This window comes from Podarcis gaigeae (assembly GCF_964106915.1).
Source record: "Podarcis gaigeae genome assembly, chromosome: 17".
NCBI lineage: Eukaryota > Metazoa > Chordata > Lepidosauria > Squamata > Lacertidae > Podarcis > Podarcis gaigeae.
The window spans coordinates 37,164,904-37,192,061 of record NC_139694.1 but is presented as its reverse complement, the minus strand read 5'-3'; the positions used below and the strand labels follow the sequence as shown (position 1 = coordinate 37,192,061).

Genomic DNA, 27,158 nt, shown 5'->3' with positions numbered 1-27,158 from the left:
TATGTCCTTTAGAGAAGGGAATTATGTTTAGAATACTGTATAGGTTATTAAGGGGACCTTTCTCTTCATCCTCCTCCAGGAACCAAAAGTATCTGATTCCCTTACCTAGGCAGAAACAAAACACGATCTGTGCTCTGAAGTAGTGATGTACGGCTAAATTCCTTGAATCTGCACAGGGTTTTAACAGTGGTTCATTGCATTTGTTCCTTGTACGCAAATGTGTGGGATTGAAATCTTGTGTGCACAGAGCACATTCATGGCAGAAATTGTAGCTTGACTGTTCATAATGTCCAGCTGAGTTTACACACCCTGGGAGACATCAGATAACTCTCAACTGGAGTACAGATACTTCAGCTTTTAGCCTTTCTATTCTCCTGTGTCTTTGTCCATGGAGTTTTCTTGGCAGGGATACTGGAGTGGCTTGCCGGTTCCTGCTCCAGGTGGATCACGTTTGGTCAAACCTCTCCACAATGACCTGTCCATTTTGGGTGGCCCTGCACGGCATAGCTCATAGCTTCTCTGAGTTATTCAAGCCCCTTCGCCATGGCAAGGCAGTGATCCATGAAGGGGTACAAACATGAGTCTGACCAAACTGAGGGAGGCAGTGGAAGACAGGAGTGCCTGGCGTGCTCTGGTCCATGGGGTCACGAAGAGTCGGACACGACTAAATGACTAAACAACTAAACAACAATTCTCCTGTGTGTGGGATGGCTTTTTCCTACAAAGGATTGTAGCAGTGATCATGCAGTTCTCACTTTCTAGGTACCTGGAATATACTCGCCTCCCACACACTGATCCACCTGAGTTTGAGTTCAGATGGGGACCACGGGCTGCTAGAGAAACTTCCAAGAAGGAGGTGTTACAGTTTGTTGCTAAGGTACTAGTCACCTACTAATAAGGCATGACCAGTCGAATTTTTCCATCGAGAGACTCTGTTGCCTGCAGAGTTTGCCCATGTGGCTGTACCAAAAGATCTCAGCCAAATCTGTACTTGCAGTAAAACTCTACCCAGCATTAAGAATGCCCGGACTCTGGGACTGGGATAAATGAAAGAAATGTTCCCCTGTTTGTACATCCTGCATGTTTTATACTAGACCATCCTTTTCTGATTTTTAAAAATTTAAATATTTATGGAACAGAGAAATGGAGAAAAGAGAAAAAAGTAAAGGTTGTTGTAATGGTTCTAGGGGTTGCTCGTGCGTAAGCAAACACCTGGGTGTATTGCCTGAGTGAACCTTTTCTGTCCGGACAGCAACTCACCCGTGGCTGACTCAATCGCTGGCAGAATCCGTCAGTGGGCGTTTCTTAAACTTCTTCCAGCAAAGAAGCTCTTTGACGCCTAGTCTCCTCCTACTCTCTCTGCGCGAAAGCCTTCTGCGCAAGGAGGGCGTAGGCAGCGGAGGACCCCTACTCTCCCCGCTGGTCATGGGACCGCCTTGCCGCTTCCCCCATCTGCCCCCCTTCTCCACTGGTGCTACGCTGATTCTCTTCCCCAGAAGATGGGCTGCCTCTCCCAATCCCAGGATGCTCTCTGGAATCCCTCTGGATTTTGCTCTCTCCCTCCGCCACTGATGGCAGTTCCCTGACAGTTGTGAATACTGTATGTGGATTATGAGGGTATAGAGGCAAACACTTAACTGCAGGGGACTGCCCATTGTTAGCTTTCCTCAGTTGATCACTCTCAACTTCTGAGCTTTTCCTAGACATCTTTCAAATGTATTCAGGCTCTTCTCTGCAGTCATAGGGGAGAGCAACTTGCTTGCAACACGTGATACTGGAATGTTAGCTCTTGTGCAGTTTCACAGATCCTATACTGCTTTTTTAAGAGGTGCAGCCTGATTCTGGTTCTTCTGCATAGAATTCCTCCTTTCTCTCCACACCCCCAAATTATGTTGGCAGCATCTGAGCAGGCAGAAAAGGTTCTGATTTCTTGTATAGCTTTCTATTCTGTTGTTAGAATGTGGCTTATATTGGATATATGTAATTGAAAAGTAATAAAAAATATTTGCAAAAAGTAATAATTCTGTTTTTTACTAACTGTGTCCATCTGATTCCCTCCCCCAATCAGATACAGAAAAGGGACCCAAAATCCTGGATGAGCCATTACCAGGAGGCTGAAATAGAGGCCAATGCTGCAAGAAGAAAATAGCTGTTACAGCGTTGGATTACAGGGAGTCATTGGAACCCCCAAGTGGAAGTGGGTCTGCAGCCTTCTATGAGTACAGCTGGGAGAAGTGCTTTGAGGTTCATTTTATAGGGCTTGGCTCCATATAAAGCACTCTGTGCAGCTTGGTTGGTTTCCTCCAAATGGAGGAAAGATTCCGTAATACACTTGGGACACTTAATCCTTCAGTCCGATAAGATTTATCCATAAAGAACATGTCTGATTGATGGTTAAGTTCAACGTCTTTGTGATAATTTTTTTTAAAAATTTTGTATGGTTTTATATTGGTCAGGAGAATATGGATCAGAGGTAAAAGTTATACTCAGATATAGAATATTTCTTTATTTAACTGCCTCTGTAATATAGATAACACACATTGTAAATAGTGGTTTTTTTCATTAAAACAAAATAAAAATATAGGGCACATCCAGTCGGAGCAAATGTTTTTATATCCTATTGAAAATGTAAGCACGTGCTAAACTGTCTCAAAATGAAAACAACAGGGCTTTAAAATCCAGGCCTATCTTCATCCCATCCCCACCCACCCCATTGTTTGTTTACAGCCTTTTTCTTTCTTGGTGAACAGTCTCTGCCAGGGCCTCACACATCCTATGGCAGGCAATCCTAGACCACAAATTGCTATTCAAGAGGCCCACTCACTCATAAGGCAGTGTGCAGGCAAAATGGTCCAGAACTCCTGCACCCACCACTATTTCTCTGGGTGGCACTGTGTTGCCTGGATGAGTGCCAGCAGAATGGAAGGTAGGATTCTCTTAATATAAGCAGTATGGTTAATAATGGTCCGGCACTGTGCCTAGTGCTTCCTCAGGATTTCTTGCTACATCCACATTCTGCAGAAAGAGAAAGGAAAAGAAGTGCAAGATGGTTGAACGGTAGCTTAAATTAGAAAACAAAGTTAGGGGGGAACTGAACACCCCATCCGCACCCAATTAAACTAGCGTGGTGAAATGGTTCCATTAGAATTGGAGGTGGAATATCTGCACTGCACTCCTCTGTTCTGCCACCTCTATTTTATCATTTCTTCTAATGTGGACCAATATTTGCAAGACCATTGCACCGCTCCACCTTGCAAATATGATTTTCTTGTGTAATGTGAATTGGCCAGCACAATGCAGCCTTGTCTTTAAGGTATTGCCATAATAATCTGCTCCCATCTCCCAGTATAGGCTTGCCATACGTTGGGAAAATTCCGGACACATCCTGGTTTTCGGGTGTAAATAGGGTGTGGCGGGGGGGGGATTTTGCACAATCAGCATAATGTCAGGGAAAACCCAGATGTATGGCAATGCAATGGAAAAAGCAGCGGAAACAGCTCCAGAAGCTTAACATCACTATTTTGGGGGGATGTTTCCCCAAAAAAGCTCAACAATTTTTGGATCTTCCTAAAAACTTTGCGGGTGTCAGGAATTTTTTGAAATATGGCAACCCTATCCCAGTAGCTACGAAGGAGAAATAATTTGCTTGGAAAACTACCCACACCTAATTAACCAGGTTAATTAATTAACCAGGAACTTGGATTTACAGCAAGTGAAGCCAATTAAGGTCTGTGGAGGGATAGTATTAGGTTAGTGAGCCGGATAGGGTAGAGCAAGACGATCGGGAGCCTGGGGCAGTGTGTGTGCCCTGTGCCCAGGGGCAGGGCCAGCCACCTGCGGGCGCTTTGAGGAGTCTGCCTACCTCCTCCCACTCAGCCCCCCTACAGCTGAGGAGGAGGCGGCAGGCAGACCGTTTGGGGCAGCGCGGAGCCTGCGGGCACCCAAGACACCGCGTCACTCCCAAGAGAAACACATGGCTCGGGCGCGGTGAGTGCCGCCCAGCATTTTGTCACCCCCCTCAGTGGTGACACACAGGGCAGCCCACCCCCACCACACACCCCTTCCTCCACTCCTGAGGGTAGGGGAGTCTTTACCTGAGGGCCAAACAGGCAAGGGGGAGGGGACCGCCCCAGATCACTCCAGCAGGGTTGTTTGGTTGGCTGAGGGCTGGCCATTGGCACATTGTGGTGGTGCCGGTACAAGGGGGCCTGGCTAGCTTTGTAGGAAAGATGCTGGGAGTGGGGGTGGGAAGATAAGAGGAAAATATTACAGAGGGACAAATATGAGTACAGTGGTGCCTCGCAAGACGAAAAGAATCCATTCCGCGAGTCTCTTCGTCTTGCGGTTTTTTCGTCTTGCGAAGCAAGCCCATTAGCGGATTAGCACTATTAGCGGCTTAGCGGGTTTAGTGGATCAGCTGACAAGCGGCTTAGCGGATCAGCTGATGAGCGGCTTAGCGGATCAGCTGACAAGCGGCTTAGCGGATCAGCTGATGAGCGGCTTAGCGGATCAGCTGATAAGCGGCTTAGCGGATCAGCTGATAAGCGGCTTAGCGGCTTGGGAAAAGGGGGGGGGAGGAAAAAACCCCCGCAGGAACTCGCAAGACATTTTCGTCTTGCAAAGCAAGCCCATAGGAAATTCGTTTTGCGAAGCACCTCCAAAACGGAAAACCCTTTCGTCTAGCGGGTTTTCCGTCTTGCGAGGCATTCGTCTTGCGGGGCACCACTGTATGAACAAGGTGGTCTTTCCTGTTGGAGGATCCCCATGGAATGATGTCAGCAGGTATGGCCAAGTGGTGCAGCTGCTGAGCAAAGCTCTCGGTTCTCAACAGCATCACCTGGAGACAAGCTTTATAGCAAGCCAATGCTATGTGGAATTCTTCCAATTGCATGCAAGGTCTTTCAACAGACCCTTTCCAGAGGATCCAACTAGATCCTTGGTTAGGGATATTTCTCAATGTGGCAGGGTTCCCGCTTACCTGTGGCCGTTCCCGGTGTGTATTCACAGCCTCAATGTTGAGGAAAATCGATTCCACCTCGCAACCTATCCCAAATAATAACCCTACAATTAATGAACATTGATGGATGTACCCAGCATTTAACAGGCCACCTGTGCCTTTTTTCAGCTCATGTGCATTTTGCAGTTAAAGGATAGGCTGGGACAAGCTTCTTTAGAGCCAGTGTGGTGTAGTGGTTAAGAGCGGTAGTCTTGTAATCTGGTGAACCGGGTTCGATTCCCTGCTCCTCCACGTGCAGCTGCTGGGTGACCTTGAGCTAGTCACACTTCTTTGAAGTCTCTCAGCCCCACTCACCTCACAGAGTGTTTGTTGTGGGGGAGGAAGGGAAAGGAGAATGTGAGCCGCTTTGAGACTCCTTTGGGTAGTGATAAAGCGGGATATCAAATCGAAACACTTCTTCTTGTCTGAGGGAATAGTTAATTGTCCTAGTTGGAAACTGGGAGACTGACTTAGGCAGGACTAAAGGGAAGACCTTGGCAGCTCAAAGAGCATTCTGAGCTGGCGAACAGCCCGGCAGTGAAGCTGTCTTGGACTCCCATCATGGCAGTTGTTGGTGGAGCTCTTGCTGGGTTTTTTTTGTTTGTTTTTTGTTTACCCCTCTTCTTTTACCAGGCCTAGGCTGCTACCCTAGGAGAGTATAGCTGGGAGAGAGTCATCTGGGTGGTTTTTTTTTTATAAAAAAACCCACTTCATTATTTTTAATAGTGCCTGCAAAACTAAGAAGCCTTTCCTGAAGATTTAGATTGAAGTAACAACAGACAAATAGTGAAGGGGAGCAATAGGGCGTTCATGGTTTAAAGTTGGCTTGCAAATTGTGGCTTCTTTGTAAGGCCACTGGTCTGATCCAGCAGCCTCTTATGTTCTTATAAGAAATGCCAAGCTGTGGTTAACTGGCTTTACTGGCACATGGAGGGATGAGTTCAAGCAGCAGCAAAGGAACTCATATGCATCTGGGCTTATTAGGCAAGCATTTGATTACTTGAAAACAGCTTTTAATCTCCCACGGCCACAGTGAAGGAGGGAACATACTGGAAGTGGGGGGGGTTTAAGTAAATTCTCAACCGTTTTGGAATGACATGCTTTAAAGGGGGTTGGAGGAAGACTTCCAAAGCGCAAAGAATTTTGACAGGTGGATGGAATTTGGCTTACAATGTAGATCCGAATAGGGATCTTGCCCATGGAGCCAAAAAAGTTCCCTAGCCCCATTTTTTTGGGGGGGGGTAAGATATCTCCCAGCTCTTTCTTAAAGCAAATAACCAGGACTTCTGAAATCCACCAGCAGGCCTCCTGCTTGAGGAAGAGGGTATTGAGTTGTTCTCCTAGATTCAGACACTCACCATAGGCCACGGGTGTGAGCTTGAGAACGGTGTGCAGCGGGCACTTGAGGTAAGGCAGCTCCTCTGGATGGAGAGAGAACAGCAAATGAGACAAAGAGGAGCACTGAACAAGGATCCAGCCCCTTAGTCTGTGGAGGGTGGTGTATTGGTGGGGAGAGGAAAACAACAGCAGCCTCACTAGTGAATACTCCAAATATCAGATTGCAAGAGAGAAAAGCCATCATTTTCTGGCAGTGGGTGCTATGAGGAGGAAATGCTATTTATGGGAGAATGCCCCACCCTCTGCAGGAGACCGTAGGGACTTGGGCTCAAATGGGGAGCCTGCAAATGCAGAACAGGGTACTCTGGTACCTGCACTCTTGTCCAAGAAGTAGGCAAGCAGGCAGCGCATGACCGCTTGATGGCAGATAACCAGCACGTTCTCTTGTCTCTCCAACTCCATTATGACAGGCTCCAAGCGCTGCACCAGATCCTCGTAAGACTGGGTGGATGTAAGTATTAGGTTATCCAGAGATGCCCTTGGTCCTGGCTTTGGTCCTAAGGCCCTCCCTTCCTCCCTCCCTCCCTCCCTCCCTCGAGGAGTTTCATAACTCTCTTCCATGGTAGGCTGCATGCTTCCTCTTCCTAACCAGCTCTTCCCATTGGGAGCCCTGGGTTCCACAGGTCAGTTCCCATGCGTGTGATGTGCTAAGTTTGCTCAGCCCCCGGATGCCCCACTGGGCATTCCTTACCTCTCCCTTAGGATAGCGGTACCGATATTTGTCCTGGTCTCGTAGGGCAAACTCTTCTGGGAAGTGGTCCTGGATTTCTTCGTAGGTCATCTCCTCACAGACACCCTGGGGGGGAAATGAAGCTGGGATATCTGAATTCAGCCTACATTCTTGGCATAAAACAGGAAGTAGCATATACGTTGAAGGAAGGAGCTGGGATGTCTAGACTCCCTAGCTTTCTGGGGAGAAAGTGTGGTGTAGTGGTTAAGAGCAGTGGACTCATAATCTGGTGAACTGGGTTCAGTTCCCTGCTCCTCCACATGCAGCTGCTGGGTGACTTTGGGCCAGTCACACTTCTCTGAAGTCTCTCAGCCCCACTCACCTCACAGAGTGTTTGTTGTGGGGGAGGAAGGGAAAGGAGAATGTGAGCCGCTTTGTGACTCCTCAAGGTAGTGATAAAGCGGGATATCAAATCCAAACTGTTCTTCTAATCAGGAATTTTGGAAGAGGAAGCCATGCCTCCTAGTAGCAGGCAGGGCTGGTGGATTAGGACTAAAGAAGTGCGAGACCCTAGTTCCTAGTTCCCTCACTGTGGGAAGAAGGGATTGTGCTCATCTCCTCTTGGTCCTCACCGCATCAATCTCGTTCAGGGCTTTCCACTGCTCGTAGGGCACATGCAGCGCTTCTGCCGTCTGGATAGTGCGCTTCATGTGGCTCGTCCATACTTTGAGGTCACGGATGCACTGGGAGCGGATGAAGCCAGCCAAGGCACAGGCGTACTGGCAGGCAGAGAGACAGAACAAGACAGAAGGTGAGGAGAAGCGCTGAGGGACAGAGGTTTGCTGTGAGGCAAGAGATTCTCAAACCTCTGGTGTGTGAATTTGCCCAAAGTTGAGGGCAAGACACTGCAAGAACAAATGCACTTCTTTCTGCTATACAGTAGTACCTCTGGTTGCGAACGGGATCCGTTCCGGAGGCCCGTTCGCAACATGAAAAGAGCGCAACCTGCAGCGGTGCATCTGCGCATGCGCGGGTTGCAATTCGGCGCTTCTGTGCATGCACGTGACGTCATTTTGCGCATGTGCGAGCAGGGAAACCCAGAAGTAACCCTTTCTGTTACTTGAGGTATCACTATACAGGTAATGGCATTGATGAATCTATGTTGTGCATTCTCTGAGAGGGGAAGTGGTGGCAATTGTGTCTGCAAATTTATCACTCATGCGTGAACAACATCATCTTGGAGCTCAAGGACAGGTTTTTGTTAAAAGAGTCATGTAAACACTTCCATGTTAAAAATATTAACGGGAGACTGCTCATCAGGAATAACTTTGTTGGAGCTGTAACTGTGGAAACACCGAACAAACCTAAGTTCAAATATGTCTGGGAAATATGACAGCCTCTATGTGAGGGGTTGTATCCAATGAAGTTGTCCTGTTTGTGCAAGGACTTTCGCTTGTGCAACAGAACCTTCGCTCCATCGCCACCCCCTGTGCATTCTGCCATCTGTTCTGGTGCTTCCGCCAGCCCTCCAGAGCATCTTATGTTGGCGGTGGGGAAGAGGGAGAGCAAGTTCTGTGAAAGTCCTTGCTTTGTTGAATGCAACTTTGTGCTTTTCCATGAAGCCCGTTGATTGTTAGCATTTTACTTATTCCACTTGTGAATCACTTCCCATAAAAAGTGATCTAAACATCAATAATAAAAAGCATACTTGAAAATAATTTCAAGGTCAATATAGATGCAGACTGGGATCGTCAACATCCTTCACTCAAAAGGCTTATTGGGAAAGAAAGGTCTTCAGTGGGCACAGAAAGTATCATAGGAATTAGGGTTGCCATAAATTTGTGGAAACTTTAATAAAAAAAATATTTTTTAAAAAAAAGGAATTAGGGTTGCCATATTTCAAAAAGCAAAAACCAGAACACCACCAAAGTTGTTGAGCTTTTTCTTTTACAAAAATGCCAAAAAACCGAAGATTTTTCGATTGACTTGCTTGAGATGCAGGACAGAGTGCTGCCTTTCAGAAATTCCCTCAGACGTCAATTCAGCCTTTGAAATCCTGTTAACGTCTGGGAAAATCTGGACATATGCCAGCCCTAATGCCACCAGTAATGGGACGTATGCCATTTCTTACCACTTTACCCAGATAGGATTCTACTAGCTTTCCCAGTTTAGTTTGGAGGAAGCTGAAAACGGACCCGTCAACAAGGAGAAATCAACAGGGAAGGTTATTCCGAAATAGCAGTGACAGTGCTTCCATCCTTCTTTAAACACAGGAATTCACAGTAAGAAAAACCTGTTTTTTGCCTTTTGATTGGCGGGTAGGGTTCTGCCTTACCTGTGTGCCGCGCTCAGACAGTCCAGAGTCACCCCCAATGCGGCCTTTCAGGTTGAGCTCACTCTCCCCATGCCGACTGAGGTAGATGGAGCGGGGCGTCACGTGGATATTCATCAGGTAATAGACTGTGCGGCTCTGTACATGGTCCTGAACCCGGTTCACCAGGTACCGACTGCCAACGTTGAAGATTTTGATGTAGGACAGGGACCTGTGGATGTTGAGTTGGAGAGGGTGAGATTAGAAGCCCTTGCACAGTCCGTGTGAGACTCCCTATCATAGAATCATAGAGTTGGAAGAGACCACAAGGGCCATCGAGTCCAACCCCCTGCCAAGCAGGAAACACCATCAGAGCACTCCTGACATATGGTTGTCAAGCCTCTGCTTAAAGACCTCCAAAGAAGGAGACTCCACCACACTCCTTGGCAGCAAATTCCACTGTCGAACAGCTCTTACTGTCAGGAAGTTCTTCCTAATGTTTAGGTGGAATCTTCTTTCTTGTAGTTTGGATCCATTGCTCCGTGTCCGCTTCTCTGGAGCAGCAGAAAACAACCTTTCTCCCTCCTCTATGTGACATCCTTTTATATATTTGAACATGGCTATCATATCACCCCTTAACCTCCTCTTCTCCAGGCTAAACATGCCCAGCTCCCTTAGCCGTTCCTCATAAGGCATCGTTTCCAGGCCTTTACCATTTTGGTTGCCCTCCTCTGGACACGTTCCAGTTTGTCAGTGTCCTTCTTGAACTGTGGTGCCCAGAATTGGACACAGTACTCCAGGTGAGGTCTGACCAGAGCAGAATACAGTGGCACTATTACTTCCCTTGATCTAGATGCTATACTCCTATTGATGCAGCCCAGAATTGCATTGGCTTTTTTAGCTGCCGCGTCACACTGTTGGCTCATGTCAAGTTTGTGGTCAACCAAGACTCCTAGATCCTTTTCACATGTACTGCTCTCAAGCCAGGTGTCACCCATCTTGTATTTGTGCCTCTCATTTTTTTGGCCCAAGTGCAATACTTTACATTTCTCCCTGTTAAAATTCATCTTGTTTGTTTTGGCCCAGTTCTCTAATCTGTCAAGGTCGTTTTGAAGTGTGATCCTGTCCCTGGGGAATTCTGCGCTGCTCATTCGTTGCGTAATAAACTTACGGAATTTTATACTACAGAATAATAATGAGTAGCTTACGCAACACAAATAACTATTAGCCATGATAGTAGTAGTAGTAGTAGTAGTAGTAGTAGTAGTAGTAGTAGTAATAATAATAATAATAATAATAACAACAACAACAACAACAACAACAACAACAACAACAACAACAACAACAACATTTTATTTATATCCTGCCCTCCCCAGCCAAAGCTGGGCTCAGAGTGGCTAACAACAATAAAAGTAACACAGCATTCTAAAATCAATTAATTCTAAAATCAATTCAGAATCAAATTAATGGCAACCATTGGGCTAGAGTTCTGTGAGGATTACCAAAGGAGGGGGTCAGACTGTGCCTCAGCCAAAGGCCTGGTGGAACAGCTCTGTCTTGCAGGCCCTGCGGAAAGATGTCAAGTCCTACTCTCTTGTGACAGAGCTTTCCACCAGATCGGGGCCACAGCCGAAAAAGCCCTGGCTTTGGTTGAGGCCAGCCTAACCTCCCTGTGTCCCGGGATCTCCAAGATGTTTTTATTTGAAGACCATAAGGTCCTCGGTGGGACAAACCAGGAGAGGCGGTCCCATAGGTACGAGGGTCCTAGAGCCAAAGATCGGCTCTGTGTACAGCAGCAGATCTGTGAATACAAAGTGCTGGGAATAGCCAAAGGCAACTGATGACATGCTCTGTCTATGAATTCCCTGAGGAATCTTGGGGAGCAAATTCAGTACTAAACTTTGGTGTATGAGATAGTCAAGAACCAGTAAGAAAGCGGGGTGATGGTTGCACGCTTCCCTGCAGTCTGGTATGAGGAAAGGTAGTATAAACATGTTTTAAAACAGAGTAAATAGGTCCATAAATGTCTATAATCATGGCAGCTTAATAGAGCCTCCATGTGCCAGGCAGTGTACTTCTTGAGAACCAAATGCTGTGGGAAAACAGGGGAAGCCCATCTGAACCCAGCAAGGCAGTTCTCATATTACGTTTTTACTTTTAATGGAAGGCCCAGAGTTATTTTCAACCTTTTGTACACCCCATGAGCAGCTTGCTGCTGCTGCTGTTGAAATCCCCTTTGCTGCAAATTCAGACTACCAACAAGTTTGGTACAGTGGTACCTCGGTTTAAGAAGTTAATTCGTTCTGGAGGTCCATTCTTAACCTGAAACTGTTCTTAACCTGAGGTACCACTTTAGCTAATGGTGCCTCGGTGTTGCTGCCGCATGATTTCTGTTCTTATCCTGAAGCAAAGTTCTTAACCCAAGGTACTATTTCTGGGTTAGTGGAGTCTGTAACCTGAAGCGTATGTAACCTGAAGCAGCTGTAACCCGAGGTACCAGTGTATATGGAATACACATAGCGTTCCCTCCCCTTTGCAAGGCAGGCCTTGCAAGCAGTGGCAGAACTGCCTTCTCACCTGTCCAAGTCGTCATCGAGTGGTTGGTAGGTTTTCTGGTAGCACTCGATCCGCTTGAGAAAATCCTCCACCACTTCATCTCGGTTGCAGTCCTTATAGTCAGGGCTGGTCAGCTTCACTTGCTGTGGGTGATGTGAGGAAGCAAAACAACGAGGCAAGACAAGGATGGAGAAAGGGACACACACACACACACACACACACACAACCAGTCAGGCTGAATCCATATTGGTGTGTCAGGGAACTGCCATCGGAGCTAGAGGCAGAGGGAAGGCTCCAGAGGGATGCCTGAGAGGGTCCCAGTAGGGAGAGAGGCAGCCCATCTGCTGGAGAAGGAAATCAGCGTAACACCAGTGGAGAAGGGGGGCAGGTGGGGGAATCGGAGAGGAGGCTCCAGGACTCTTCACCGGAGACCAGCGGGGAGAGCACAGGTACTCCGCTGCCCACACCCTCCCTGCGCAGAAGACTTCCGCGCAGGGAGAGTAGGAGGAGACTTGGTGTCAAAGAACTTCTTTGCTGGAAGAAGTTTAAGAAACGCCCACTGACAGATTCTGCCAGTGACTGAGACAGCCACGAAGTGAAGGGCTGTCCAGACAGAAAGGGTTCAACCAGGTAACCTAGCCAGGAGTGGCGGCAACTTACGCACGAGCAACCCCTTAGAACCATTACATGGTGTAAGCTTAAGAAAAAGGATGGTGTTGATCCTCTCCTGCCAGTAGGATGGCAGGAAAAGGATGCTAGGTTTGGGATGCTGTGCTTCATTGAAGGCAGGGCTCACAAGCACTTAGCCCCATTTTCAGTGCCAGAGAAATTCATTTCAGCTCACATTTTCATGTGAACCTATCTAGTCACCATTCCGCAGCCCATGCATGCACTGGAACACAGGTGCCCTTGGGACATTCACACTTCTCTAAGCATTGCCACAAAGGCTGATCTGGTGCAAAAGAAAAGAGAGGTCTTACCTTGATATTCTCCTGGATGATATCAGGGTCATCGCAGATAGATTCAATGAAGAAGACCTGTAGTGACAGAGTGATATGTCATGGCAGGAGAACGTAGGTGGTAAGCATCTGAACAGTTTTCTTTTGGTGGCCGGAGCCAGATGGTTGCTTCCCCCCTCCCCAGAGAATATGAAGGAGTACAAAGTGGAAGGGTTGCTACTGGTGAGCAAATTTTACAGGCTTTTGCGGTGCTTTTAAAAAGTCTTCAAAATCTATTTGGCCAGAGATGACAGTGCAAAGTAAGAAAGTACAAATATACCCAGGAAACAAAATCTCTATCGTATTTATTTCAATTATTGGGGGGTGAAGACCATGCCTCCATGTCTCCCATTTTCATTAACACATGCTGAGATTTCAACACAAATGTTGGTTTGGGTGCAGAGATATATTTATAAGGATCTCAGGTTTTGACTTTTATGCTTGCAGATGTCTCATTGTGGTTGTAGCAATATGTTCTTCATTGTGCAAATAGCATCGTAATTTTTTTGATGGGGGATACCTGTTATCTCTTCCTTTTCCCCATATGGATCTCTAACCAAGGGCAATGCTTGGTACTTAAGGGTACTTACGTTATGTTACTGGCATAACATAAATTCACATGTGCTAATTTATATGAATAGATGTCTCTGGGAAAGTAAGTGTGTGGCTGGGGGTCTCACCAAAACCGCACTTTCTAATTTTCCCAGCTGCCGTGTGTGTGTGTGTAAAATGTGGCAGGAGATCTGGAGCCCACTGAAAAAGACCCCCGTTGTCCGCTAACAGTGAATGAGCAAAGGTATGCCCATCAAGCAAACCCTTAGTTTTCATAATTCATTCTGTATAAATTTTGTATAAATTCATTCTGATAGAAAAATACAATTAAAAAAACATGTTTACAACTGTTTAAAAACCTCTAAAACAATTAAAGTCCAATAAAACATCCATAATAAATTTAAGAACAGATGTAACCAAATTATGTATCCAGATAGACCTGCTGAAACAGAAAAGCTTTCAGCAGATGTCTAAAATGGAACAGTGATGGTGCCTGCCTGATATCAACAGGCAGGGAGTTCCAAAGTGCTGCTGCTGCCACCTTAAAAAAGGAGTCAGCAAACTTTTTCAGCAGGGGGCTGGTCCACTGTCCTTCAGACCTTGTGGGGGGCCAGACTATATTTTGGGGGAAAAATAAAAAATGAATGAATTCCTATGCCCCACAAATAACCCAGAGATGCATTTTAAATAAAAGAAGGACACATTCTACTCATGTAAGAACACGCTGATTCCTGGACCATCCGCGGGCCGGATTAAGAAGGCGATTGGGCTGGATCCGGCCCCCGGGCCTTAGTTTGCCTGCCCATGCCTTAAAGCAGGTATGTCCAACAGGTAGATCGTGATCTTCTGGTAGATCACTGGACGTCTGTGGTAGATCACTGGTAGATCACTGTCTCCTCCCAAAGAAGTTTTAACAAGTTTGGTTCCCCTTTTTTGCCCTGCACCCCCCATAAACGGGTCTTTCCTCGTCTCTAAAAAGAGCTCAACAACTTTGACCTGAACCCCCCCAAAAAAGGGGGTAGATCACTGCCAGTCTTTAACTCTGTGAGTAGATCGCAGTCTCTTGGGAGTTGGCAGTGGCGTAGGGTGGGTTGTCAGCACCCGGGGCAAGGCAAGTAATTTGCGCCCCCTAACCCGTGGATTTGCACCCCCTAACCCTAACCCCCAGATGTTGCGACTGGTGCGGCTGGGCCCCCCTGCACCCCCCACGCTACGCCACTGGGAGTTGGCCACCCCTGCCTTAAAGGAATACTCCTAAATGGAGAATTTAGAACCCGAGTTCCCTTCACACACAACTTTTGGCACAGGGGACTCTGACGAAATCCTCCGCCTATGGGCTGCTCACTTGACTGCTTACTTTGTAGCCGTTCTCCTTGGCAAACTGCAGGATGAGGGTCCGGCGTTCCCGCGTGGTGTTGGTGGCATCAAAAACCTGTGCAAGGGAAGAGCGAGGCGGTGGAACAAGGGTGCAATCTAAGGAACTCTTAGGAGTGATACGGGCTTTTGCCTCCTTACCGCAACTTGTCCCTCTTCCACACTCAGATAGGTTTGGACGTCCCGAAGAGCGGCTAATGCACACTGTCTGTTGGCGAATATGAGGAGAAGTGAAAACCCACCTCCAGACTTGGGTAATAATAACCAAACCTTTCGTTTTTATACGGCCCTTCAGAGCATTCAAAGCACTTCACAGTCCTCACGACACCCTTGCAAGGTGAGTCAGTATTATGGGGAGCAAAGAGTGGCCTGCTCAAGTGCAGGGCTGGGGAACCGTATTTTCCCGTCTATAAGAAACCCCCATTTATAAGATAAGATAAAACTTTATTCGCAGTAGCCAATGGCCATAGCAACAGCAAAACATCACAGTATATGCAGAAAAGGGAATTTGATATAAGAGCACAATTTAAAGTCCTGAATCAGCCGTCAGTTAGTGGCCCTTATTCTGATTGCCTATGAACCTAGCAACCTTTGCTGTTATCTGCTCATTTTGATCTAGTAGAAGAAAGGACATTGTGGCAGTGGTTGAGCGCCCTGGGATGGTTAATACGATGCCTCCTATTTTGGGGGACTCAGATTTAAGAAAATGGGGGGAGATGTATCCATGTATAAGACGCCCCCTAATTTTTGACATTATTTTTTAGGAGGAAAACCTGGTCTTATACACGGAAAAATACGGTAACTGGACTACAACACCCATCATGCCTGCCCATGCTGGCTGGAGCTGATGGGAGTTGGAGTACAAACATCAGGAGCGCCACACGCTCCCCACCTCTGACCTAGAGTGTTCACAGTGAAAGCGAAACCTCGATATGGAGGGACTTCCTGTGTAAGAAGTTGCAGTTTAGACATTCCATTCCACTAGCTCTCTGCCATTATTTACATTTATTCAATTTAATGCTTGTTTGGGGCCGATGGGAATTGTAGTGAAAGATGGCTGGATAAGCCCTGGTAGGGGGAGGCTGTCCTGTACTCAGCCCTCCAGTGGGGGCTCTGAAGTGGCTCAGATGGTCCTTGCCTCCTCCTTGCTTTTATTTCTCCTGGAGATTTGACGCTGAGTCTTATCTTCAGCCTAGCCTTGTGGAATTTTTTATTTTTATTTTAATCTTGGCTCTTTCTATTGTTGATTCTTGTTACTCACATCTGCAGCATAGCTTCGGGCAACAGCTTCAAGGTTATGGGGAAAAGTTGGGCATGTTTCTCTCTGACATTGAAAAACATGTTTGAAAGGATTATCTAGGAATGTGGCAGACAGGGGGAGGGTATTAAAAAAAAAATAACACCAAAGTCTGTTGCTGGCGTTTGACACTGAAATGCTTCTAGCTTATAACCTGGCAGCAGCGAGAAGCCTTGCTGGCCAGGTTGAAAGGCAAATGTAAGCTCTGGGATCCTGTGGAGTCTGAGCTGTGGTGATCTGCTACATACAACACCCTGGCCACTACATGAGGGGTGGGGAGCCTGTGGCCCTGCAGTAATTCCATGGGCATTGAACCAGGTGCCAAAGTCCTGCTGGAAAATGAACTCAGCATCCCCATAAAGCTTGTCTGTGGAAGGAAGCATGAAGTGCTCCAAAATCTCCTGTCATCAGCTGGTGTTGGTCCACTGTGCTTCATTAAGTCCAGGGTCAACACAGCCGTCTACCAGGAGATTTTGGAGCACTTCATGCTTCCTTCCGCAGACGAGCTTTGTGGGGATGCTGACTTCATTTTCCAGCAGGACTTTGGCACCTGCCCACACTGCCAAAAGTACCAAAACCTGGTTCAATGCCCATGGGATTACTGTGCTTGATTGGCCAGCAAACTCGCCTGGCCTGAACCCCATAGAGAATCTATGGGGCATTGCCAAGAGATAGATGAGAGACATGAGACTGAGCAATGCAGAAGAGCTGAAGGCTGCAATTGAAGCATCCTGGTCTTCCATAACACCTCAGCAGTGCCACAGGCTGATAGCACTCATGCCACGCCGCATTGAGGCAGTAATTGATGCAAAAGGGGCCCAAACCAAGTACTGAGTACATATGCATGCTTCTACTTCTCAGAGGTCCAATATTGCTCTATTTGCAGTCCTTGTTTTGCTGATTTCATTTAATATTCTAATTTTCTGAGATTGTTCATTTTGGGTTTTCATCAGCTGTACGCCATGATCATCACAATTATAACAAATACAGGTTTGACATATCTCGCTTTGCATGTCATGAGTCTATCTCATATATTAGTTTCACCTTTTAAGTTGAATTACTGAAATAAATGAACTTTTCCATGATATTCTAATTTTCCGAGTTTCACCTGTGGATGGGAGAATTCCTCACCTCCGGATCTGCATGGCCTCTTCATTGTCTGGTCTGAAAAACTCGTAATTCTTGTAGGTCTGGACGGCTTCACGGCGATACTGCCCAACGTTGAACACTGGGGAGATGAAGACTAGGGTGGGCTGGGGCTCTTCAAGGAGTCCCCTTGCCCCAGCAGTGTGTATTCCCCCTCCAATCTAAGCGTCCACCCACCCTGAACAAACCCCTTCCCCACCATTACCTTTAGTGGGGGTCCCGATCCAGTTGAGGTAGCGGGTGAGTTTTTTGGAGATGTAGGTTTTTCCTCGAGCAGGCAAACCCACCATGATCACCATGGTTGGTGAATTGGTGAACTGTGGCACAGAGGCTGTAGAGAGAGGCAGAAAGAGGAACTGATGTGCTATGTGATGAAGCCAGAGAGCGCCCGCAAAACCACGGGAGTTGCCAAAGCTTCAGTACCCTACCTTAAACTTTTGCATCTTTTTCTACACTAGTTATAGTCCATGAATTCTAGCATTCCTAGAACCACCAGAGACCTTTGAGCAAAAAAAAAAGATGACAAGGGAAGCCTTATGCCATAGGCAGTTGTTTTATCCAAGGAATCTTGGGAACCATATTTCACCCTGCCCAGAGCCACAATTCTCAGCACCCTTAGCAAACTACAGTTCCCATGATTCAAGTCATGTGCTTTAAAGGTGTGGTGTGTACACAGCCAGGGTCTCTTCTTCACCAGAAGTTGGGCTGAGGTCAGCCCATTCGTTAAATACAAATATTGCCCCGTCTACATTTCCCTCAAGTTAAAAGGCTGTTCCTCAATCAAGCTAATTCCTCCAGCCTGGTGCTGAATAAAATAGATCTGGCCTTCTTCGGGGAGAAAGAACCCAAATCGGAGCAGAACAGAGCCCAACTCACATCCCCTGCGTTGCTGCAGGCGTTTGCTGGTGCGGGGAATCCATACTTTCTGCAAAGGCGTCTGAGTGAGCTCCCCAAACGCTCCAGACATCCTGCTGATCGCCTACTTGTTCTCCAAAACTGGACTGTCTGCCTCTTGCCGCAGGCTCCAGATTACTGATTGTCATGTGTGTGTGTGTGTTTGTGTATGCAAGCAAAATAGGTTCAGTGTAGGACAGTTTGGCCATTGAACTCCCACCGCTGTGTACACTACAGATAACTTGGAGATAACGTCTGACCAAGCTCACTTTACTATTGGGAAGAAAGTTCCTTGCTGTTCTTAACATTTGTTAGTCGAGGGAGCGAGTGCTATCTAGAAATGGAAGCCCTCCGACCCCCCCAACCCCCAACAATGCCTTTCCCCCAGTGGCGTAGCGTGGGTTGTCAGCACCCGGGGCAAGGCAAGTAATTTGCACCCCCTAACCCGTGGATTTGCGCCACCTAACCCGTGGATTTGCGCCCCCTAACCCTAACCCCCAGATGTTGCGCCCGGTGCGGCCGGCCCCCCCTGAACCCCCCATGCTACGCCACTGCTTTCCCCTGCCTTCCCGATCCATTCTGTTCTTCTGAACTGATGCAATGTAAGAGTTGACACCTCCCAAGGTCAGAGACCCCATATCCCAATTCCAGTTTTACAGAGTGGTTAGCTAATAACACTATAGAATTTTGTCCTTAGGGATGGATCCAGGGCACTATGCAACTAGGGCAGGCTTCCTTAACCTCGGACCTCCAGATGTTTTTGGCCTACAACTCCCATGATCCTTAGCTAGCAGGACCAGTGGTCAGGGATGATGGGAATTGTAGTTGAGGAAGCCTGAACTAGGGTGTCCTGCTAATAGAAGCTTATGCAAGGACTTTTGCTAACATAACAGGGTTTCCCCCTTCTCTTCCTATGCCCCCAAAAGTGGTTCTGTGGGGGCTGGGAGAACCCCCAGAGCAGCCCAAGAGGGGGAATGGGGCTGGTTCTGTCTGACAAGTTGAAATACTTGTGTTGAAGGAACAATTCCCATAGTGCTACCTTGAATTCCTCCCAGAATTCCCACAAATAGAATAACTTTTTAAAATGTGCGAGTTCGCATAATTTAGTGACAGTTTTCTTTTGTAAATTTTGAATTAAAATTCTGTTTAAATGACAAATTATGAAACAGGAAGAAACGAGAAACAGAGGACTGTGAATAGTGGTCAGTAACTACATTACATTAAATCCCAGCCTCCCTGTCCAATAGTTTTCTATGTTTTTAGTAAAATTTGCCAACCTATTTTCCTTTACAGCTGTATAGACTACCTCAGTGTTTGTCTAGCTAGAAGGACCAGTGGTCAGGGATGATGGGAGTTGTAGTCCAACAACAGCTGGAGACCCAAGTTTGACAAACCTTGGATTAGAGGCTTGTTTTTCTAAATAAATAAGTAAATCAAAGCAGAGAACTTCAGGCTAGTGCACAAGCGATGGATTCAATTCTGTGTTGCCTGTGGGTGCGATCACAACCATGCAGATTTCCAAAGACCCCACCACATCCAATTCCTCTTAAAGGACAAACCTGACCATGCTAACAGCACCACAGCACCAACTAACTTGTTCTCTGGCTTTTTAAAGTGCAGGGCTTAAGGTCAGTGAGGGTGGGGAGAATGGATGACCTTGAATCAGTACTAGAACCAGCGTCAGAGTCAGCTTGTATGCTCAACCCAGGAAGGCGTATGCCATGGACCCATGCCAAAGTGTCAGATTCTGGGGCAAAGTGGAAGGTTTTCAATTCCTGGTGAGGTTTACTGTGGAAACCTTGCTGGTTTATTGAATGGCAGGGGTACGTACTAGAGCTGGAGGCTTACACTAGGTGGCACTGTAGAGCAGCCTTTCTCAACCTTGGGTTCCCAGATGTTGTTGGACTACAACTCCCATCATCCATAGCCAGCAGGGGCAACAGTCAGGGATGATGGGAGTGTAAAGTCCAACAACTTCTACCCAAGGCTGAGCCAGGTTGTTGTAGAGAATTCTAAGAAGTGGTTTTCAAATGGTACCTCTTAAGAAACAACTAGAAGCAGCCATAAACTCATAAGATGGGGGGGGGGGGGAGAGAAGCCGACCTTCTCTATTCTGTTGAGAGTTCTAAATTTGCTAAGCACCTGGGCGTCAACTAAAAGCTATAATGTATGGGAAAGGGTATTTTTATTTTAAAAAGCTCAGCTGTAGATTTCCAAGGGCCCTCAGTGGATACAGGGCACCTGGACCCAAGCTACAAAGAATAACCTTATCTACCATTGTTTGCTTTTTTTGCTCTAATTGGCTTCATCAAGTGTATATTGTTTTGCTAACATTTCCTAGGGACAATGAGAGATAAACAGAAGAGGACTTCTAGAAGAGCTGACATGAGATCAAAGTGCAGCAAGATCTTATAAATAATTAACACAGCTGACATTTTGCAAAACATGAACACTCCTCCAAAAAAGAAAGTAAAATCCCCAGTAAAACAGCCCAGTGTTTAATGTTAAATAATGCTTTAGTATGTTTTGTTGTTGTTTGCTTCTGACTTCACTAAGAACGTCATCTGAAATTATTCAAGTTTTAAATGCATAGATTAAATTTTACTTAATCCCACCATTGGCAGGGAAGTAAGGAACGTGGGCAAAAAGTTACAGAGGAGACCCATCAGGAACAGAGACCGCAATCCACTGATGGTCACAGTGACACCATACAATTCCCAGCACATTCTACTGACTACGGTTCCCAGAATTCCCCACGACTGTTAAAGTAATGTAAGAGTTCTTGAACTGTATGGTGTGGATACAACCAGGGCTTGTGGAAGAAGAATATCCCAGGGGATTGTGTACCCTAAATCGCTAACAACAAGCTGCAGATTCTCACAGAATATTTTCCACTAGATGGCCACATGGCAAAAGTAAAAATGGGCAAAGCGAAAGCAGACATTCACCAGAGTGAGCACAAGCTCTTTGGGGATGAAGCAGGCTGTGCATTCAGATAAATACATTGACAACACAGCATCCAGAGTTTATTGGACTCCTGTGTTCCACACGGGGATGATCATTTTGAGCATGCCCATTTCAACACAGGTTACGCATTGCATCACGCAGCTTAGCAAATTCTCTGCAGGCTTATAGCCTGTGCTTGGGCAGCATTTCAGCAAGATGTGCAGACAACTCTCTTCAGCCTGCTGTAGCTTGCGTGTGTGCTAGGCCAGGAAATACAATATGCCTTATGCAACTCAAGGATAAACACTGTGGGCTTTGATGAGGGTTAACAGCAAGGACAGAAGAGAAAAGGAAGGGAACCAGACAGTTTCCTAGAACATTGGACAACTCCCACCAGGGTTAAGAACTCCCCATTTCCCCACACTAGAAATAAAGGATCACTGCAGGCAGTGGCGTAGCGTGGGGGGTGCAAGGGGGGCCGGCCGCACTGGGGGCAACATCTGGGGGTTAGGGGGTGCAAATCCACGGGTTAGGGGCGCAAATTACTTGCTGACAACCCACGCTACGCCACTGACTGCAGGTTTGCCACGCTTGAGGCCCTAAGGAATGGACAGTTAGAGGACATCCTGGCTGCTCTTGAACTGCTTAGACACCCACCCAACGTCTTCTTAGAACTCTGTCATCTGTCAACCTGACTGCCGACTGGGACATGCCCTACCTGGGATTTTGGCAGGTTTTTCCTCCATTGCTGATCGGTCTCCCTTATCTTCTAGGAGCCGTGGCATTGGGGGATCTGCTGGGTCACTACAGCAAGGAGGATTTCCCTCGGGGTCAAGTTTCGTGCTGCTGGGGTGTCATTCATAGCAGCTGCTCAGCCAGAGGCAAAACAATCCGGGGAGTCTTTCCACAAGAAGCCATGTGGCCTTGACGGAAAGGTCAGCACTAATATTATCCCTGCAGCTGGAGGAAGGAGGAGGAGGAGGAGGAGGAGACGAGGCTTGGGAGTATGAGACAAGACCATGGCCTGGCTCAGAGAAAAGCAGGAGTGTGTGTGCTGCAGGCAATCTTTTAGGACTGAGAGTTGATTAAAATAATTGCAGCTGTTTTATGTAGCTTAGGCAATCAGGGATCTTTCATCAGGACAAACATGCAGCCTCCTCCATATCTTGGGAATGTCCGGATTTCAATAAGAGCCTAGTGCTTGTTCTTAGGGTTGCCAGATGTTATTTATTTCAGAACTGAGTGTCAGGGCCAAACTACAGTTGATTGAATCTACTGATTTAGATTGTTACTGTTTTATCATCTTAAAGTAGCTGGGGGTAGGGGTGTTGGGAAGTATATAGAAGGGATCTAAGCATTTTCCCCAGCTGGAATTCCCTCCCAGCCGTCCTGAAACAGAAATTAGCCCGACTAGAGAGGAAATATAGGTATGTATTGTAAGTGTCTTTTTACCCAAGGAAAATTTATATCAAAAGTGGAAATCTGCCCAAAGACCTGCTCCGATCATAACGCGTTGAAAATGGACATGACATTATTACCAACCGGCTCCTTTAGATGGAAGATGAATGACAACTTGTTTAGAGATCAGGAGATTATCAAGAAGGCCAAAAAAACAATAAAGGACTATTTTGAGATAAATTTGAACACTGCTGTGGAAAAAAGAACAATCTGGGACGCAAGCAAAGCTGTGATGAGAGGGTTCTTGATACAACAGAACGCCATAAAGAAAAGATTACAAAATGAGAAAAAGGATAAGATTTTGGGGAAAATTAAAGAGTTAGAGAAGAAACTAAGAGTAAACCCGAAGTCACAGCCGATCTTGAGAGAAATTAAACTTCATCAGGCACAATATTCCAAACTGATAAATCAGGAAATAGAATGGAAGATTAAATCAATGAAACAAAAAACATTTGAATCGGCTAATAAATGTGGGAAACTGCTGGCTTGGCAGTTGAAGAAGAGACAAAAGCTGAACATAGTAACAAATTTGGAAATAGAAGGAAGGAATATTCAGAACCCGGTGGAAATTAGAAAATGTTTCCAGAAATATTTTAAGAAACTATACACTCAAGGGCCACAAAAGGAGGAAGAGATTGCAAAATTTTTGGAGAAAAATGGACTTAAAAAACTATCACAAGAAAATAGATCACTCCTGAATAGTAAAATAACACGATTAGAGATAGAACAGGCCATTCAGAATATGAAGTTGGGCAAGTCTCCAGGGCCAGATGGCTTGACCTCCAAGTACTATAAGATATTAAGTGACTATTTGATTCAACCACTGATGGAGGTCAGCAATGAAATTATGGAGGGAAAGAAGGCGCCTGAATCGTGGAAGGAAGCTTTCATCACATTGATACCAAAATCAGAAACTGAAAAGACACAACTTAAGAACTACCGTCCCATTTCCCTTTTAAATGTGGATTACAAAATATTTGCTGACGTTTTGGCAGGAAGACTCAAAAGAGTTTTAAATGAGACAATTCATAAAGACCAGGCAGGCTTTCTCCCAGGAAGACATTTGTTTGCTAATACAAGGAACATTATTGACATTTTGGAACTTTTGCAAACAAATATTAACACTAAAGCAGTTCTAATTTTTATAGACGCGGAGAAGGCCTTCGATAACATTTCTTGGAAATTTATGAAGGGGAATTTAAAAGAAATGGGAGTGGGGCGGGGTTTTGAAAATGGGATTGACGCGATTTACTCAGAACAAAAGGCAAAACTGATAGTCAACAATGTGGTTACAGAAGAGTTTAAGATTGAAAAAGGGACACGACAAGGCTGCCCGATTTCCCCCTTGCTGTTTATTTCTGTCCTGGAGGTGCTCTTGAACTTGATTAGAGGGGACCGGTTGGTGCAAGGGATTCAGATCGGAGCGAAACAATATAAACTTAAAGCTTTTGCAGATGACCTTGTTTTGACATTGCAAGAGCCAGAATCTAGCACAAAAAGAGTGTTACAATTGATTCAGGACTTTGGTCGGGTAGCGGGCTTTAAACTAAACAAACAGAAAACTAAGGTGTTGGGAAAAAACTTGACAGATGCAGAGTCAGAACGGTTTCAGAGAGAAACAGAACTAACTGTGGTTAAAAAAGTAAAGTACCTAGGGGTAAACATAACAGCAAAAAATCTGAGTCTATTTAAGGACAATTATGAAAAATGTTGGTCTGAAATTAAGAGAGACTTGGACAGTTGGTCAAAATTGAAGCTTTCTTTGTTAGGCCGAATTGCTGCTATTAAGATGAATGTATTGCCTAAGATGTTGTTTTTGTTTCAAACATTGCAAATTGTGGATAAGACGGAGTGCTTCAGGAAGTGGCAGAGAGATATTTCTAAATTTGTCTGGCAGGGCAAAAAGCCCAGAATTAAGTTTAAGATATTAACTGATGCGAAAGAAAGAGGGGGCTTTGCCCTGCCAGACTTAAGGTTGTACTACGAAGCCGCAGCTTTCTGCTGGCTAAAAGACTGGCTACTTCTAGAGGACACTGATGTGTTAGATTTAGAAGGTTTTAACAATGCATTTGGTTGGCATGCATACTTATGGTATGACAAAGTTAAGATCAATAAGGCCTTTAAGAACCATATTGTCAGGAAAGCAGTGTTTAATGTCTGGACAAAATACAAAGACCTATTGGAAAATAAAACTCCAAGATGGCTATCACCTCTGGAGGCTAAGGCCCGAAAAAGACCCAATATGGAGGCCAAATGGCCGAAATATTGGGAAATAATAGAGAAAGAGGGCAATAATTGGAAATTGCAGAGTTTGGAAAAAATGAAAGACAAAGTGCGAGACTGGTTACATTACGCTCAGATTCAAGAAATTTTTAAAAAGGATAAAAAGTTAGGATTCCAGGTGGAGAAATCGAAGTTGGAAACAGAATTGTTAGAACCTAAGACTAAAGTACTCTCAAGAATGTATAACTTGCTGTTGAAATGGAATACACAAGATGAAATGGTTAAGTCGGCCATGATAAAGTGGGCACAGGATATTGGGCATAATATTATGTTTGAGGATTGGGAAAGGTTGTGGACCACGGGGATGAACTTCACGGCATGTAATGCTCTGAAGGAAAATGTAATGAAAATGATATATAGGTGGTACATGACCCCAGTTAAACTAGCCAAAATATGCCATGTGCCAGACAATAAATGTTGGAAATGTAAGGAAAATGAAGGAACATTCTTTCACCTCTGGTGGACTTGTCCCAGGGTGAAGGTCTTCTGGGAAATGATATATAATGAGCTGAAAAAGGTATTTAAGTATACCTTCCTTAAGAAACCAGAGGCCTTCCTCCTGGGCATTGTCGGCCAGATGGTGCCAAAGAAGGACCGAACATTCTTTTTGTACGCAACAGCAGCAGCAAGGATACTTATCGCCAAGAAGTGGAAAACTCAAGATCTACCCACTCTGGAAGAATGGCAGATGCAGCTGATGGACTATATGCAACTGGCTGAGATGACTGGCAGAATTCGAGACCTGGGAGAAGAGAGGGTTGAAGAAGATTGGAGGAAATTTAAGATTTATTTACAAAAATATTGTGATTTGGTGGAAAGTTAAGTAGGATGTTTGATCATAAATAATTGGCCACCACAAAATCGGATCGGAATGGGATGTAAAGTGAGATTAAGAGAAATTAATTTACAGAGGATTATATTTAAATAAGTGGTTATAAAATTTGCAAATTAGATGATAAATTGCATGGAAAAAATCTATGATGATGAAAATGGCAGCGGGAGATGTGAGGAAGTCCAAAGAAGTTATGAAACTCTGTTGAGATAAAAGAAAGGTTGTTTATCTTTGTACTTTATTTTGTAAAAACCCCTAATAAAAAATTTATTAAAAAAAAGGAAAATTTATATCAGCTTGGGGAAGTGGGGTGATTTTGATCAGGGAAGCAGCAAGGGGGACAACTTTTAACGCTTCCTTCCCCAAGTATTGCTGCCCCCATCCAATTCAGTCCAAAACTAAGTTGCCAACCCTGATTAAAAAAAACACACACAGAGAGAAAACATGGATCATGTGCAGTTTCTCATGTTAAAACTCAGTTACCGTATTTTTCGCTCTATAAGACGCACCAGACCACAAGACGCACCTAGTTTTTGGAGGAGGAAAACAAGAAAAAAGGTATTCTGAATCTCAGAAGCCAGAACAGCAAGAGGGATCCCTGCGCAGTGAAAGTAGCAATCCCTCTTGCTGTTCTGGCTTCTCTGATAGCTGTGCAGCCTGCATTCACTCCATAAGACCCACACACATTTCCCCTTACTTTTTAGGAGGGAAAAAGTGAGTCTTATAGAGCAAAAAATACGGTAAATCATAGCGCCGTCAAAACTACCCAAACAAAATGAAAGTTTGCTTCTACAGTCCTCATACTAAGCACATTTACTCAGGAATATAGCACCATTTTGTTGTGGAAAAGGCAGCATTTTAAATGACAAATAATACTAAAAACTAGAGCATTTGTAACTATGTACATGTTTGGTCAGCCAGCCAGCTCCTATGTTATTGTTTTTTAAGATGCTGTGCCAACCAGCGGCCACACCAGTGCATCCTGGCATGCCCATACTGGCCCAGGTGCTGATTCTGCTGCCACTCTGTGTGCAGTCATTTGGGGACCCTAGAGCAAGGTTTCTCAACCTTTTTCTGACCATGGCTCCCTTCCAGCCTTGTTTTCTTCATGTGGCCCCCTGTCCTACCAGTAGAAAGGTAGCTATTTTGTTTGTAAATAGAACATATTTTAGTTATAATTTTTTATAATTATATAATTGCACCTGTGGCCCCCTTGAAATATCCTGGAGGCCTCAGGGGGGCCATATGGCCCCTGGTCGAGATACGCTGCACTGGAGTGTGGTGTCAAGGTTCAGCGCTAGCTGCACTACCCAATTAAACCATGTTCTTATGAGCATGTACAGAGTGCACGCCTTACAGAGTTTGGTAATGATAACCTGCTCCTGAATGTACCTGAAATTAGAAAGCCAGAGTCAAAACATGTGGCTTGCATGGAGCCTTAAACTCC

General features: G+C 45.6%; 2 protein-coding genes and 1 long non-coding RNA gene across 10 annotated transcripts in view; 2 read left to right on the top strand and 1 right to left on the bottom strand.

The window, feature by feature from the left end:
• LOC310835058 (non-structural maintenance of chromosomes element 3 homolog) overlaps positions 1–2,594 on the top strand; it is a 7,652-nt gene extending 5,058 nt beyond the window's left edge. For all 3 annotated transcript variants that reach the window (XM_083719752.1, XM_083719753.1, XM_083719754.1), the window contains exons 10-11: positions 763–877; positions 2,069–2,594. In XM_083719752.1, coding sequence (XP_083575878.1) covers positions 763–877; positions 2,069–2,149 — 196 coding nt within the window. In that variant the 3' untranslated portion in view covers positions 2,150–2,594. The remainder of the gene's footprint in view (positions 1–762; positions 878–2,068) is intronic.
• LOC310835343 overlaps positions 1–27,158 on the top strand; it is a 233,228-nt gene that overhangs the window by 11,031 nt on the left and 195,039 nt on the right. The gene's annotated exons all lie outside the window — the stretch shown is intronic.
• Positions 2,481–27,158, bottom strand: PFKFB1 (6-phosphofructo-2-kinase/fructose-2,6-biphosphatase 1). 6 transcript variants are annotated; one of them, XM_083719252.1, is made up of 15 exons: positions 27,104–27,158; positions 17,504–17,629; positions 17,284–17,380; positions 14,997–15,063; positions 14,839–14,913; positions 12,912–12,968; positions 11,953–12,074; positions 9,400–9,607; positions 7,697–7,843; positions 7,086–7,190; positions 6,706–6,835; positions 6,355–6,417; positions 4,979–5,043; positions 4,095–4,232; positions 2,481–3,015 (listed from the first exon to the last, which is right to left on the bottom strand). In XM_083719252.1, exons 1-15 carry the CDS (start codon positions 27,141–27,143, stop codon positions 2,956–2,958), a joined length of 1,500 nt encoding a protein of 499 aa, XP_083575378.1. In that variant the 5' UTR covers positions 27,144–27,158; the 3' UTR covers positions 2,481–2,955. The 6 variants fall into 6 exon arrangements, with proteins under 6 accessions (XP_083575378.1, XP_083575377.1, XP_083575376.1 ...); XM_083719251.1 differs by lacking the exon at positions 27,104–27,158 and adding an exon at positions 21,857–22,082; XM_083719250.1 differs by lacking the exon at positions 27,104–27,158 and adding an exon at positions 18,175–18,334.